Source organism: Phaenicophaeus curvirostris, chromosome 3 (genome assembly GCF_032191515.1).
Source record: "Phaenicophaeus curvirostris isolate KB17595 chromosome 3, BPBGC_Pcur_1.0, whole genome shotgun sequence".
Classification (NCBI taxonomy): Eukaryota; Metazoa; Chordata; class Aves; order Cuculiformes; family Cuculidae; genus Phaenicophaeus; species Phaenicophaeus curvirostris.
The window spans coordinates 95,108,520-95,123,668 of NC_091394.1; the positions used below are offsets into that span (position 1 = coordinate 95,108,520).

The following is a 15,149-nucleotide window of genomic DNA, read 5'->3' on the forward strand; positions in this document are numbered from 1 at the left end:
ACCGCATCATCGAGTCCAACCATTCCTATCAAACACTAAACCATGCCCCTTAGCACCTCGTCCACCCATGCCTTAAACACCTCCAGGGAAGGTGACTCAACCACCTCCCTGGGCAGCCTGTTCCAGTGCCCAATGACCCTTTCTGTGAAAATTTTTTTCCTAATGTCCAGCCTAAACCTCCCCTGGAGGAGCTTAAGGCCATTCCCTCTTGTCCTGTCCCCTGTCACCTGGGAGAAGAGGCCAGCACCCTCCTCTCCACAACCTCCTTTCAGGTAGTTATAGAGAGCAATGAGGTCAAGACCCCATCCATGCTGGGCCATGTTCATCTTTCAAGCTAGTTATTATGTCTTAATATTTTCCTCTCTTTCTGTTGCAGTTTTCTGCAAATACCTGTTGTCTTGCTCTCAATTAATGTTAATATTTTGTAGTTGGAACTAAAACCCCAAATGAAATGTCTTGTGGGAACATTTTCATTAAGGAGTAAATGGAAAACATCTGTTATTGCAGGTATTTAATATGAAACCACTTCAAATAATAATTCCTTCACGAGAGGATCCAGACAGTCCAATTATTGACTTGGATCTTCATCTTCCGTTGCTGTGTTTCAAGCCAAAGCAGGTGCTGCAGGTATAACTAACTGATTCTTTAAAATGCATTAGAAATTGACAGTGCTGGTCATTTATGGTTTAGAAAAAAATCAAGGTGTTTAGTTATCCAAAAAACATTATAAGCCCAGGAATTCAGAAATGTTAGTTCTGCATATTAGAGTTATGGCACAATAAAATACACTTATTAAGATATGTTGTTATTTATAGACCAGGTTAGATTAAGGAATATTGGCTTTCTTTCTCCTGTGGTTTAGCAATAGGTGCTAAATTTCCTAAGAGTGTATTTTAAAATAGTAATATCCAAGCAGATTGATTCTCATTACATGCATTTCTATGACATTCATAAGAGCCTTTTTCCTGTGTCAGGTAAAGACCTGTAGGATGGTTTGATAACAGTTGGTGCTTTCATGTAAATAAAATGTGAATGGTGTAGAAAGACAAGAAAATACAAACAATATTTGCAAATAATTTTTTCAGTGCTTCATAGACCCTTAGATAATTTGGCTTGGAGTGTCCTTTGTAGATTTCCTTATCCATTTCCCTGCTTAAAGGCCATGTGTGAAGTTAAATTAGGTTGCTCAAGGTTATCAGTCTCGTTGCTGCCACTTTCTCTAAGAAGAGCAGGTTGGAAGCCTCTTTCCAGGGATGGCTGTAAACCTCCTCAGTCCAGAGAGCAGGCAGTACTCATGTGTTGGGTTTCTGTGGCCAGGTTGTGGCTACAGAGGTGGCTTCTCTGAGAAGCTACTGGAAGCTTCCCCCACATCTGATAGGGCCAATGCCACTGGCTCCAAGATGGACCCACCGATGACCAAGGCTGAGCCCATCAATGACGGTGGTTGCGGCTCTGGGATAATATATAAAAAGGAGGGGGAAAAAAACCCTGCACAGCTGTAGCTGGAGAGAAAAGTAAGGATATGTGAGAGAAACAAGTCTGCAGACACCAATGTCGCTGAAGAAGGAGGGAGAAGAGGTGCTCCAGGCGCTGGAGCAGAGATTCCCCTGCATCTCATGAAAAAGAACAGGGTGAGGCAGGCTGTCCCCTGCAGCACGTGGAGGTTAACGGTGGAGCAGATATCCACCTGTAGCCCATGGAGGACCCCATGCTGGAGCGGGTAGATGCTTAAAGGAGTCTGTGACCAATGGTGAGCCCGCACTGGAACAGGCTCCTGGCAGGACCTATGGATAGAGGAGTCCATGTTGGAGCAGGTTTACTGGCAGGACCTATGGATAGAGGAGTCCATGTTGGAGCAGGTTTACTGGCAGGAATTGTGACCCAGTGGGGGACCTAAGTTGGAGCAGTCTGCTCCTGAAGGACTGCACGCACAGAAGGGACCCACACTGCTGCAATTAGTGAAGAACTGTACCCTGTGGGAAGGACCCACATTGGAGAAGGTTGAGAAGAACTGTCTCCTGTGGGAGGGACTCCATGCTGGAGCAAGGGAAGAGTGTACAGAGACCTCTCTGTGAGTTTGAAGGAGTGGCAGAGACAACATGTGATGAATTTGACTGCAACCCCTGTTCCCCATCCCCTGGTGCCAATTTATGAACTGAGTTTCACAAGCAGATAAAATATTTGTGCGTATCTTTTAGTTCTAGATAGATCTCTTTGTAACCATTTACTGGTTTTTTTTTTCCAGATTCTGACCTGCATTTTGACCGAGCAGAGAATAGTTTTCTTCTCATCTGACTGGGCTCTGTTAACACTTGTTGCTGAATGCTTTATGTTGTACCTTCATCCTCTTCAGTGGCAACACACTTTTGTGCCTATTTTGTCTCGTCAAATGCTGGATTTCGTGATGGCCCCAACATCTTTCCTTATGGGATGTCACATTGATCATTTTGAAGAAGTGAGCACGGTATGTTTTAAACTATTTCAGCTCTTGCTGTTCACTCGCTGTGCTTTTGTTCCCTTACTTCTTTCAGGTGCATCTAGAAACTTGCTTTTGTTACTTAGGGGTGCGAGAAGTGAAGAAATGAAAAGTAACGGGACCATATTGATGTGACCACTTACTTAGAGGAAAAAATTTATTGTTGTGTCCCTTACCTTTCTTTTCTTTGCAGGATAATGTCATGATTTCTGTGAATTCAAGTTTCTTTTGGGGTAAAATTCTACTTGCCTGTCCTCTGTATAGTATAAATAGTTGCCCTTCAGGTTGCTGAGGTTATTTTTTGCTCAGAGCTGTGTGCAATGAATTGGGTGCCTCTTCCAGGCATCTGGGTTAAGAATTGCACATGTGCTTCATCTCTAATGCTGCTGCTGTTCCCTGTAGTGGAGCTAAGTATTTAATTAAGAAAGAAAAAGCAATGTGATCTCACCATTTTTCTGAGGGATTTTTGGTCGTCTTTATCCAGAATCTTATTTTATGGAGCCTGTTTCAGTGGATGACATTCATCTTGGTTACCCAAAAACAGATTTAAGAAAAACTCAGCATCATACTGGAGGGCTAATGCGAATGTACTTCTTTTCACCGGTGTCAGATAGGGTTTCTGTGAGTATTCCAAACCGAATGCAGCAAAGGTGTGTAAATTTGTATTAGATGAATCCATCTAATTATAAGCCAAAGTGAAACTGGTCCACCCAGGCAAGTCCAATATGAACAAAGAATGAAGTTAAAATGAAGCAGATAAATGCTTATTTTAGCTAACAGTAGGATGATGTCACTATTAGAAATAAGTTAAGATTAGAGAACACACTTTTCATAGAATCGTAGAATGGTTTGGGTTGGAAGAGACCTTAAAGAGTATCCAGTTCCAACCCCCTGCCATGGCCAAGGACACCTCGCACTGGACCAGGCTACTCAAGGCCCCATTGGACATCGCCTTGAGCACTTCCAGGGAGGAGGCACCCACAACTTCCCTGGGCAACCTGTCCCAGTGTCTCATCACTCTTATCATGAAGAATTTCTTCTTAATTTTTCATCTAAATTTTCCCCCTTCCAACTTAAACCCATTCCTCATCCTGTCACTCCATGCCCTTGGAAAAAGTCCCTCCCCAGCTTTCTTGTAGCCCCTTCAGGTACTGGAAGGCTCCTATACGGTCTCCTCAGAGCTTTTTCTTCTTTAGGCTGAACAACCCCAACTGTCTCATCCTGTCCTCATAGCAGAGGTGCTCCGGCCCTTTGATCATCTTCGTGGCCTCCTCTGGACATGTTCCAACAGTCCCATATCCTTCTTATGTTTGGGATTCCAGAACTGGACAGGCAGGGTCTCCAGAGAGAGGAGTAGAGGGGCAGAATCCCCTCCCTTGACCTGTTGCCCACAAAAGATTTTATGTTTGCTTGTGTATACACTGCGTTGCAGTCTGATCTTTAACTATTAAAATTCTTTAACTGTTAAAATTGCAGACTGAGAGATTAGCATGGGCTTTACCTCCATGTGACATTTTGTGCATTAGCATGTGTTTCTGTGGTTGAGACTGATGTATAAACCCTCGCTGTCCCTGCCGTTTCTCGGAGTAGGTAGAGGTGTAAATGATGAATGGAGAAGGCTTTCCAGGAGGTTCTTTGTGTACTTACACGTTGTTTTGTACATATCCTCATAGTGTATTCCTTTTCAAGGATGGGTTTAGAGATCCTCTATTAATTTAATACTACATAAAGAGCATATTAGGTTCCTAAATGTTTAGGTACTGACATTTGTATCTGTTCATTTAATGACATTTATTTTTCTTGAAACTAATTGTTTAGTTATCCATGTGATCTTATACTTCGGGAAGAAGGTCAATCCTTTTCTGGTTTACCCCTTTGCTGAAATAATTCGTTGTCTGAGGAGTACTTAAAGGAGTAATTTACAATATATATACAGTAATTCTATTTTCTTTTGTTAAAAGGAAACTGAAGACTTAATTCTAATTAATATTGATAACGGAGATATTACACATTCAAAAATGGCTGAAGAGGAACCTGAAATTCCTGATGTTCCAGCACAAGCAGCAGAAACTTTCATAAAAAGGTGAAAAGACACTGAAGTTGTGTTTATTTTAGGGCATAATTTGCGCGTGACCCTCTTTCTGAAGTTTTTTTATTTTGTATTGTTAATTATTATATTATTTCATTCAGGTAAACCCACTGTACTTGATAAGGGCAAATTGAAAATTTGAATTAATTAATAAACAAGTAACTTGAAGCAGTTGTAATCATAACCATGTTAGTTTGCAATACTAGGAACAACAGTTTCTTTTTTATTACTCATACCAATTGTGCTCTGTACTTTACTGTTCATTCAGGAGTCCGGGTGTTCTCTGATTTACACGTACTAGTAGGCCTTCCAGGAATCTGGGTAGCTTGTAAATTGCAAATCAGTCTTGCGCTTTCTGTAGCTGTAAGATGTGTTAGGCTTTAAATAACTTAAAGGAAAAGGTATGAAAAAATTGTTGATGTTAAGATGTAACTCAGTAATTTCTCTCTCTGTAGAGTAGAGAGTCTTCAGCTGCATTATGATCTAGAGCTCTGCCATCTCCGAGCTGGCACAGATCTTGTTGAAATCCAAATGCGTAGAAGGGCTTGGCAACAGAAACTGAACACAGAAGTTCAGCAAACAACTTTGCAGTTAATTGTAAATATCTTCAGGTGAGTGGATATAATATTTTTTATAAGAGCATATGGTAGTGGTCATGACCTTTCTACGGCCACTGAAAATACTGTTATCTTATCTTACTTTATAGATATTTTGTAAATCTCTTAAGTTTTGTGAGAGAATATGAGAAAAAGGTCCTCCTAGCCTGCTGGAATATCAATAATTAGAGTATTTGGTTACTCAGCATAAGCCAGCAGTGTGTGCTTGCAGCCCAGAAAGCAAACTGTATCCTGGACTGCATCAAAAGAAGTGTGACCAGCAGGTTGAGGGAGGTGATTCTGCCCCTCTGCTCTGCCCTGTGACACCTCACCTGGAGTCCTGTGTTCGGTTCTGGAGTCCTCAGCACAGGAAGGAGATAGTTCTGTTAGAGCACATCCAGAGGAGGTCATGAAGATGATCAGAGGGCTGGAGCACCTCTGCTGTGAGGACAGGCTGAGAGAAGTGGGGTTGTTCAGCCTGGAGAAGAGAAGGCTCCAGGGACACCTTCTAGCAGCCTTCCAGTAGTTAGAAGGGGACTACAGGAAAGCTGAGGAGAAACTGTTTATCAGAGAATGCAGGGATAGGATGACAGGTAATGATTTTAAGCTGAAAGATGGGAGATTTAGATTAGATATTAGGAAGAATTTTTTGGCTGTGAGGGTGGTGAGGCACAGATTGCCCAGAGAAATCATGGATGCCTCCTCCCTGGAGGTGTTCAAAGCCAGGCTGGATGGGGCTTTCAGTACCCAGATCCAGTGGGAGGTGTCCCTGCCCATGGCAGGGGGGGTCGAACTGGATGATCTATAACGTCGCTTCCGACCCAAACCATTCTGTGATTCTATGATACACATTCCTAGGACATCTTAGGTAAAACTGTTCTAATTTTTAACTTGTTTGTCTCTTGTATGAAGGTTCCAGGAAGGGAAATGCAATCCTTGTATTTCATAGTAAAAGCTTAAAGCCCACTAGGGATGTTAATTTATAACTAGACATAGTCTTTGTCATTCTTGTAAGAGGAAAGTGAACTCAAAGTGGGGTAGGGTAGAAGAGCTGAAAGCAGGATAGGGAATTCAGAACACCAGGGTGTGTTTTGGCTGACTGAGCGATTGCTGAGATAGGTTGAGGTAGGTTGAAACTACAGCCATGTGATGATGAAGGAGGGAGAGGAGCTGTTTAAGGACAGTGTTAGCACAAGAAATGCTAGGTATTGGGTGTGATTGGGACTGATGTTTTAATAATATGGAATAGATTTGGGGTTTTTTTTCTCTAAAAACAGGTCTAGCTATGCTAATTTCCCTTAATCTGATATAGTGTGTTGATACCCGTAGTTGCTTTATCTTATCAGTCTGGGTACCGCACAACAGAGGGATCTAAACAAGCTGGATTGATGGACTGAGACCAACAGAATGAGTTTCAACGAGTCCAAGTGCAGAGTCCTGCATTTGGGACACAACAGCACCACGCAGCGCTACAGGCTTGGGGAAGAGTGGCTGGAAAGCTGCCTGGCAGAGATGGACCTGAGGGTGTTGGTTGACAGCTGGCTGAACATGAGCCAGCAGTGTGCCCAGGTGGCCAAGAAGGCCAATGGCATCTTGGACTGAGTCAGAAAAAGTGTGACCAGCAGGACCAGGGAAGTGTTTGTGCCCCTGTACTTGGTGGTATTGAGGCCACATCTCGAATCCTGTGCTCAGTTTTAGGCCCCTCACTACAAGAAAGACATTGAGACACTGGAGCATGTCCAGAGAAGGGCAATGAAGCTAGTGAAGGATCTGGAGCTTGAGTCTTATGAGGAGTGGCTGAGGGAAATGGCGTAGTTCAGCCTGGAGAAAAGGAGGCCGAAGGGAGGCCTTATTGCTCTCTACAACTACCTGAAAGGAGGTTGTGGAGAGCAGAGAGCAAGCCTCTTCTTGCAAGTGACAGGAGACAGGACAAGAGGGAATGGCCTCAAGCTCTGCCAGGGGAGGTTTAGACTGGACATCAGTAAAAAATATTTCACGGAAAGGGTCATTGGGCACTGGAACAGGCTGCCCAGGGAGGTGGTTGAGTCACCTTCCCTGGAGGTGTTAAAGAGGTGGGTGGATGAGGTGCTGAGGAGCATAGTTTAGTGATTGATGGGAATGGTTGGACTCGATGATCCTATGGGTCCTTTCCAACCTAGTGATTCTATGATTCTAATAATGGACAGCTGCGTTTAGGCTTGAGAATCTCAAAGATCTTTTTCAACCAAGTGATTCTATGATTCTGTGATGTAAATCCTGCTATTATTTACTTGTATTTGGGGAGGAGATGGAAGTGTAGGTGATCTGTAAAAAAAACCTGCAGCAAATGGATACCTATTTTGCTTGTGCTTAATATCTTTTTATATAGATACTAACACACTCAACCATGAACATGGAACTGCCTACCTGCTATTTCTAAAGAATCCAATTACATGGGCAGAGGCCTACAAATAATTGTGCAGGTATCTCTCCCGAGCTATTTCTTGCTGTCTCTTGCTGGAAATGGTGTTTGCTTTGGATCAGCTATCAAGTCGCTCACACGAATGCCTCTCGCATGCTCAGAGGGTGCTGTGTTAATTTATACAGTCCAAATATCAGGTCTCTGTTAACCTCCTTGTTTTTGTTGGATGAGCTTAGGGAACATTCATACAAGTGGCTGGGCTCTCCAGGAGAACAATAGCTGCTGGGTGTGGAGGGTAGGGCAGGCTTCACAGCTAGCACAGCTGGATATGGAAATTGAAAAGCATTTACAACCTCATGTGCTGCCACTGTGAGATTTGGTGGATTCCAGTGTTTGGCAACAATATATTCCAGATAAAGATAAGGAGAAATGCATTTTGCTGCTAGCAGCTTGAACTCCTTAATGCACTGAATATTTGGCTACAAAAAAATGAACAGATGCTTTGTTCTCTTAAGAGATATCTTTTTGCAAAAGCAGTTGATTCTTCACTTGCTTTCTTTCTCCTTTCCTTCAGACTTTCTTTCATTGTTCTTCTTTTTTTTTCAGCCTTGTTCCTTCTGTCCTATAATGCTCACTCTATCTACCAGCATCCAGGAGTAAAGGGAAGTACATCTCGGATGTGGTTGTGCTGCTGGTTGTTGCTGTCTTCAGTGAAGCACTGTAGTATTTTGGTGTGCATGGATGGTCTGCATTTAGAGCAAACAATACTGAATTATGTAGAATTATACAGAACTCCATACTTCTCTGAACCATCTTTTTTTCCTGAACCCACGTGGCTTGATAACCTGTCAATGGGCTTTTATCACTGATATAGGAAAGGCAAGTAACCTGTCAGATCTCTGCATGGTTATGAAATTCCCCTTTTGTGCTTACATTTGAATTTTAGTTCATCAACTTACTTTCTTCATTCATGCGTTTTCATGGGAATTTCTTCTTCCTCAATAACCCAGCATGAGCAGATGAAATAAGATGTAATAATAAAAGAAGCCCTGGCTTTAGCTCCTTGCTCGTATCAGCACAGAAGGTTAAACATGAGCCAGGAGTGTGCCATAGCAGCCAGGAGGGCCAGCCGTGTCCTGGGGTGATTCAAGCACGGCATTGCTCACTGGTTGAGGGAGGTGACTGTCTCGCTCTACTCTGCACTGGTGTGGTCTTGCCTTGAGTACTGAGTGCAGTTTTGGGTGCCACTGGATAAAAAGGTTATAAAGCTACTGGGGAGTGTCCAGAGGAGGCCACAAAGTTGGTGAAGGGTTTAGAGGGAAAGGCGTATGAGGAACAGCTGAAATCACTTGGTCTTTTCAGCCTGGAGAAGAGGAGACTGAGGAGGGGAGACCACATCACAATTTACTTCATCATCACAAGGGAGGGGGAAGGAGCAGATGCTGGCCTCTTCTCTCAGGTGACCAATGATATGACCCAAGAGAATGGCAGGAAGATGTGCCAGGGGAAGTTTAAGTTAGATATTAGGAAAAGGTTCTTCACCCAGAGGGTGGTGGAGCACTGGAACAGTTCCCCAGGGAAGCAGTCATGGCACTAAGCCTGACAATATTCAAGAAGCAGTTGGACAACACCCTCAGACACCTAGTGTGAATGTCAGGGTTGTCCTGTGCAGGGACAGGAGTTGGACTTGATGGTCCTTGTGGGTCCCTTCCAACTCAGGACATTCTATGGCTTTGTGATCTAGCTTGGATAACTTACCACTTCTTACTCACAGACTTTAGTTCAGAGAACACTTTTTTTTTGTAAAAACTTCCACTTTCTGCTCCCAAAACAACTTTTTCTGGCTCATCTTCAGGCCATGAAAGTTCCTATTGATGACTGGTTTTCCAGGGATAATACAAGGCCTCTGCTGTCTGCTGTGACCATGCATATGCTAAGACATGCATCGGTTCTTTATCTCGCTTTCTCTTTCCTTCGAATAGTTCTGTCTCTTTAGTTTAACACAATTGCTAGTTATTGCTGGGTTTATGAGCAGTGTTTGAGAGTGCAGTAAAAAATTATACAATCTATAATATTTCACATGTCACAGACGCAGTGTAATGGGTCAGGAGGTCAGATCACACCTTTCTACGTGCCAGTGTGTACAGGTACACTTGTCTGTTCAGTGCTCCAGGTGGATTGTATGCATTTCAGGAACTGTGTATGTAATTCCAAGATTGGAGCCTAATCCATGACTTAAATATATAGATTCTCCTCCACGATTTCATTCTTAAATGAATTTGCTGATTTGAAGTGGCAATGGCAGCATGTAGCCTGTCTGTCCTCTCGTACAAGTTTGCATTCTTTTTCTATGATTTTTCAGACTTGTTCATTAAAACTGAATTTGCCTTCTGATACTGCAGCGTGTTTCTGTTTCGCCTTCTGATACTGCATATTTCTAGTAGTACCAGTGGGTGGCTGCTGCTGTAAAAGTGCAACTTGCTTACAAATCTCCAAGCATGTTTATCTGTTTATTTATTTTTGTCCCTAGGGAGGTAAAAGACCATCTAAATTATGAGCACAGAGTGTTTAACAGTGAAGAGTTTCTGAAAACAAGGGCAATCGGAGACCAGCCATTTTACAGAAAGGTAAATTCAGGTTTAAATATGATCTGATTCTCTGTTATTAATTTGTGGTTTAGAATTAACACCAAAAATCAATAGAATGGTCTTAGTTTGGTATGTATGGTGTTGTTGAACCACCAGCCTTCACAGAATGCTTTACCAAATTAGTATTATTTACTATAAACAAATAAAATAGTAGACTGTGTTTTGGAGAGCAAGGTACTAAGTAATTGCAGAGCAAATTAAATGTAATTCCTTGGGGCTGAGATTAACCTGTGGCAGATGGTCAGTGAAGCTACATCTAAACTGTATTTTAAGCACAGGCATGTATCCAAACTGTTTGGACTGAAGCCCATACTTAGATGTGAGTTTTCAGCAAGCCTGTGAGCATGACAGAAGGGAGCTCAAATGACTCAAATTGAAGTACCTGCTTTATCTGCAGCCTGAGCAACAGCGTATGGAGTTGACGGTGCCTGCCTGGCTCCAGGCCATGCGCCTATTTCCCACAGTGAGTCATAGTGAGCCAACTCTGAGCACATGAGTGGCACTGGTGTCTTTGAGGCCTGCACTGGGGCTGGGAAGGAGAGAAATTAATCAGAAATGTTCTGACCAGGATTTCAAATGAGTACAAATAAGTACAGTATTTTCCATAGCAGTTTCTAAGGCTCCATAGCAGTTTCTAAAGCTGTAGGTGACTTTGTGGCAATTTCATGAATTGAAATTTGGAATTAATTTAAGATTCAGATGTGCACATTTAAACAGAGTTTTGAGCAGGTGATTCACTTAAATCCTAAATAAGGTAACACAATATAGAGTACTTGCTGGTGGTGTCTAGAATCATACTAAGAGAACTCAGAGGCCTGGAGCATCTCCCCTGTGAAAAGAGACTGAGGGAGTTGGCATTGTTCAGCTTGGAGAAGAGAAGACTCCAAGGAGACTTTATTGCAGCCTTTCAGCACTTTTAAGTGGGGCTTATAAAAAGATGAGGAAAAACCTTTTTGCAGGGTCTGTAGCAATATGACAAGGGGTAGTGGTTTTGAACTACAAGAGGAGAGGTTTAGACTAGATATTTGGAAGAAATTTTTCATGGTGGGGGTGGTGAAATACTGGCACAGGTTGCCCAGAGAGGTGGTGGATGCCCCATCTCTGGAAGTGTTCCAGGCCAGATTGGATGGGGCCTTGAGCAGCCTGGTCTAGTGGGAGGTGTCCATGTCCATGACACGGGTGGGGGTAGAGCTGCATGGTCTTAAAGGTCCCTTCCAACTGAAACCATTTTATGATTCTATGAGCTCCAAAAAACGTTAGAAAGGGCTCTGTCAGTTCCTTCAGCTGGTCACCTGTTCATACAACTGCCAACAAAATATGCCATCTACTGGAGAAAAACTTAAAAGCAGAAATCTATTTTGTAGATACTGTTTTACTGGATGTGTTGCAGATGAATTGGTAAGAGGCATCTTGAGTAAGATGATCAAGTGTAACCTATTTGTGGCGAAATGTTTCCATTAATTTCCCAGCACCTCAATTACTTCTGAGTTTCTCATTTGCATTTTAAAAACATCATACAAATACATTGATGTCTGACCAGGGTATTTGTTTGAGGTTTGTTGTCCTGTGGTAAACTCCAAGACTAAGAAGGTGTCACGGTTTAGCCCTGGCCTGGCCAGTTTTGGTAGCTATAAACCGAGCAGTTGGTCTCCCAGTTCCCTTCGTCCCCAGCCCCCAGGGAAAGGGAAATAAGAGGAAAAAGACTGGTGGTTGGGAATCAAAACTACAGTTTTAGTGAAATAATAATAAAAATAAGAATAAAATAATAAAATAAAATATATACAACTATATGAGATCATTCCCCCACCCCGCACAGTCTTCTTTGTTAGTAAGTTTGTAAAGGCTGGAGGCTGTATCAACATAAAGGCAGGATTCCTGGTTATAACAATATTGTCTCCTGATGAGGTTTGCGTTTGGTTTTCTGAATGAGTTTGCTTTCTGAGAGCTCTCTGCTAGAACTAATTTATAGAGTCATAGAACCATAGAATGGTTTAGATTGGAAAGGACCTTAAATCCACTCCCCTACCATGGGGTAAGATATGTGATATAATATGCAATATGCATGTTGTGTTGCCTCAAACCCTAGCTTTTCTCTTGTTTAAATTTCAAGTGATGGTAGATGGTTTCTTTTCTGTTTTTTAAATTCGCAGTTGGCATTTCTTATGGTGTCCTCTATCCTAAAAGCAGCAATTTGACCTTTTGGATATTTTTTCTTGGTGACACCATGATAATTACCTTAACAGGGAACAATCTTGAGGGCTTTCCAGGAGAAAAGCTGACTCATTTGTCTTTTCAGCTTGATGACATAATGTTAGAGTGCCACAAATTTGATATTGCGAAACATAGATGATAATAGCATCACTTAGTTATAGGCAGGAAATGTGCTGTTAAACTTAAGTAGCTAAAACTCTGTCTTGCTCAGTATTTCCCATTTTTGTTTGGTTTCATGTTTTGGAGGGTGGTCAGAGATTACTGTTTGCATTTAAGCAAATATGAAAGTACAGAAAGTGGATGGGAACTCAATTCTTCTGTTAAAGTTTAGAAATAAGCTGGTGAAGATTCTGAAGCACAATTGTTATGAGGAGCAGCTAGGGGAACAGTAGTAGTTCAATCTGGAGGAGGCTGAGGGGAGGCATTATTGCTCTCTACAACTCCCTGAAACGAGGTTGTAGCAAGGTGGGTGTTAGTCTCTTCAACTAAGTAACGAGTAATAGGACAAGAGGACATGGCTTCAAGTTGTGCCAGGGGAGGTTTGTACTGGATATTAGGAAAAATGTCTTCACCAAAACGTTTGTCAAGCACAGGAACGGGCTGCCCAGAGAGGCAGTGGAGTCACCATCCCTGGAAGTATTTAAAAGACCTATAGGTGTAGCATTTAGGGACATGGTTTAGTGATGGACTCAACAGTATTAGGTTTATGGTTGGCCTTGATGATCTTAAAGGTCTTTTCCAACCTAAACGATTCTGTAATTCTATGATTTTTGGTTTTGTGATTGCCACATTGCAAGTTATCAGCACTGCATATGTTAATAAAAGTAAGCCAAACATGCTAATAGAAATCTATTTTGTAAATGATCCACAGTTAACCAGTTTGTGTCTTGCAGGTTTTAGAGACCTACATGTTTCACTCCTTTCTTAAAGCTCGTCTAAACAGAAAAATGGATGCTTTTGCTCGACTTGAGTTGAGTACTCAGTCTGAAGAGGACAGGTAGTTTTCTCCTTTCTTATTCTGATTTTGAATCTTCTCTTGATATCAGTAATAAAAGTCCTTTAACTCTATCCGTAAGAGATCAGGTTGTCTATGAGTACAATATGACTAACTGGGAGGCCATTTTAAGCTTTCTCTAAAAGGGTGATGTGAACATGTCCAACCATGGCTTTTGAAATAGTAAGTGGATATTATAATTAATACTATAGTTAACTACACCAACACTATAATTAACTTAATACTATAATACCATAAAAATATATATTTATTAGTAAGTTTCTATGTCTGTGTACTGGATTTTAAAACTAATTGTCTAATTTTATGTTATTTTCCTCAGATTAAACTTGATGTTTCATACCCCAAGGAGGCTGACAATGGAGAAAATGGCTTCTAAACGGTTCAGTCCACAGCACATGGTCAGTAGGCGTATGGTAATCAGTATGCCTAATCTGCAAGATATCAAGCTGTCAGAGGGCTCTACTAGAAATTCCTCACTTCGAAGAATAGAAACAGGCATCGGTAAGAGAGGAAGTTGTTGAACAGATTCCATTCAACAGTTTTTTTGTCTTTATGGGTGACATTATTGAATAATTTTCTTAGAAACAGTATCAGATGCTGGAAAGAAAAGGTGAGCTGGGCTGTTTTGAGCCGAGGCCTGTCTGTGTTGCTCCTTGCAGGTTACATCACTCTGTAGTCTGTTGTAAGTTTTGCAGTGGCATAAAAGACTGAATGCCCATGGTAGGATTGATGTTGTAGAATTGCTTCCTGAGTCCGTAACCTTGTTAGCTCCTACAGCAGGTGAGGCCATAGAATGTCCCAGCTTGGACAGGACCCACAAGGACCATCAAGTCCAACTCCTGTCCCTGTACAGGACAACCCCAACATTCACGCTATGTGTCTGAGGGTGTTGTCCAACTGCTTACTGAACATTGTCAGACTTGATGCCATGACTGCTTCCCTGGGGAGCTGTTCCAGTGCTCCACCACCCACTGGGTGAAGAAGCTCTTCCAAATATCCAACCACAACCTCCCCTGGCTCATCTTCCTGCCATTCCTTTGGGTCCCATCATTGGTCACCAGAAAGAAGAGAACAGCACCTGCTCCTCCTCCTCCCCTTGTGAGGAAGCTGGAGACTGCAATGAGGTCTCCCCTCAGTCTCCAGGCTGAATAGACCAAGGGACTTCAGCCACTCCTTATACGTCTTCCCCTCTAAATTCTTCACTAGATTTGTGGCCTCCTCTGGACACTCTTCAGTAGCCTGATATCTTTTTTATGCTGTGGTGCCCAAAACTGCTCTCAGTACTTGAGATGGGGCCACACCAGTGCGGAGCAGAGCAGGACAATCACTTCCCTCGACTGGTGAGCAATGCCGTGCTGGATGTACCCCAGGACATGCTTTGGCTCTCCTGCCTGCCAGGCTGCACTGCTGGCTCATGTTCAACTTACTGTTGACAAGAATCCCCAGGCCCCTTTCAGCAGAGCTTCTCTCCAGCATCTCCATCAGCTCCATACGGCTGCTGAACAAAGCAAGTCCTATAGAAACTGAGCATTGCTTTATTTTCCCTCCCAGAATTACTGTTGTCAGACTAGGGGATATTCTGATAATAAGGATGATGGACATAGAAATACATTTGTTTCTGTATCACAACTGTAATCTTGAATTTCATGTGGTATAATTGCTTGTTGCTGTGAAGAGAATTCTTTTTATTTTTTGTAGTACTGTATCACTTGG

General features: G+C 42.3%; 1 protein-coding gene across 3 annotated transcripts in view; it reads left to right on the plus strand.

Annotated features, from left to right (window-relative positions):
- DENND3 (DENN domain containing 3) overlaps positions 1-15,149 on the plus strand; it is a 53,358-nt gene that overhangs the window by 19,952 nt on the left and 18,257 nt on the right. For all 3 annotated transcript variants that reach the window (XM_069854707.1, XM_069854709.1, XM_069854710.1), the window contains 7 exons: positions 508-627; positions 2,246-2,464; positions 4,438-4,559; positions 5,021-5,176; positions 10,093-10,189; positions 13,315-13,418; positions 13,756-13,937. In XM_069854707.1, coding sequence (XP_069710808.1) covers positions 508-627; positions 2,246-2,464; positions 4,438-4,559; positions 5,021-5,176; positions 10,093-10,189; positions 13,315-13,418; positions 13,756-13,937 — 1,000 coding nt within the window. The remainder of the gene's footprint in view (positions 1-507; positions 628-2,245; positions 2,465-4,437; positions 4,560-5,020; positions 5,177-10,092; positions 10,190-13,314; positions 13,419-13,755; positions 13,938-15,149) is intronic.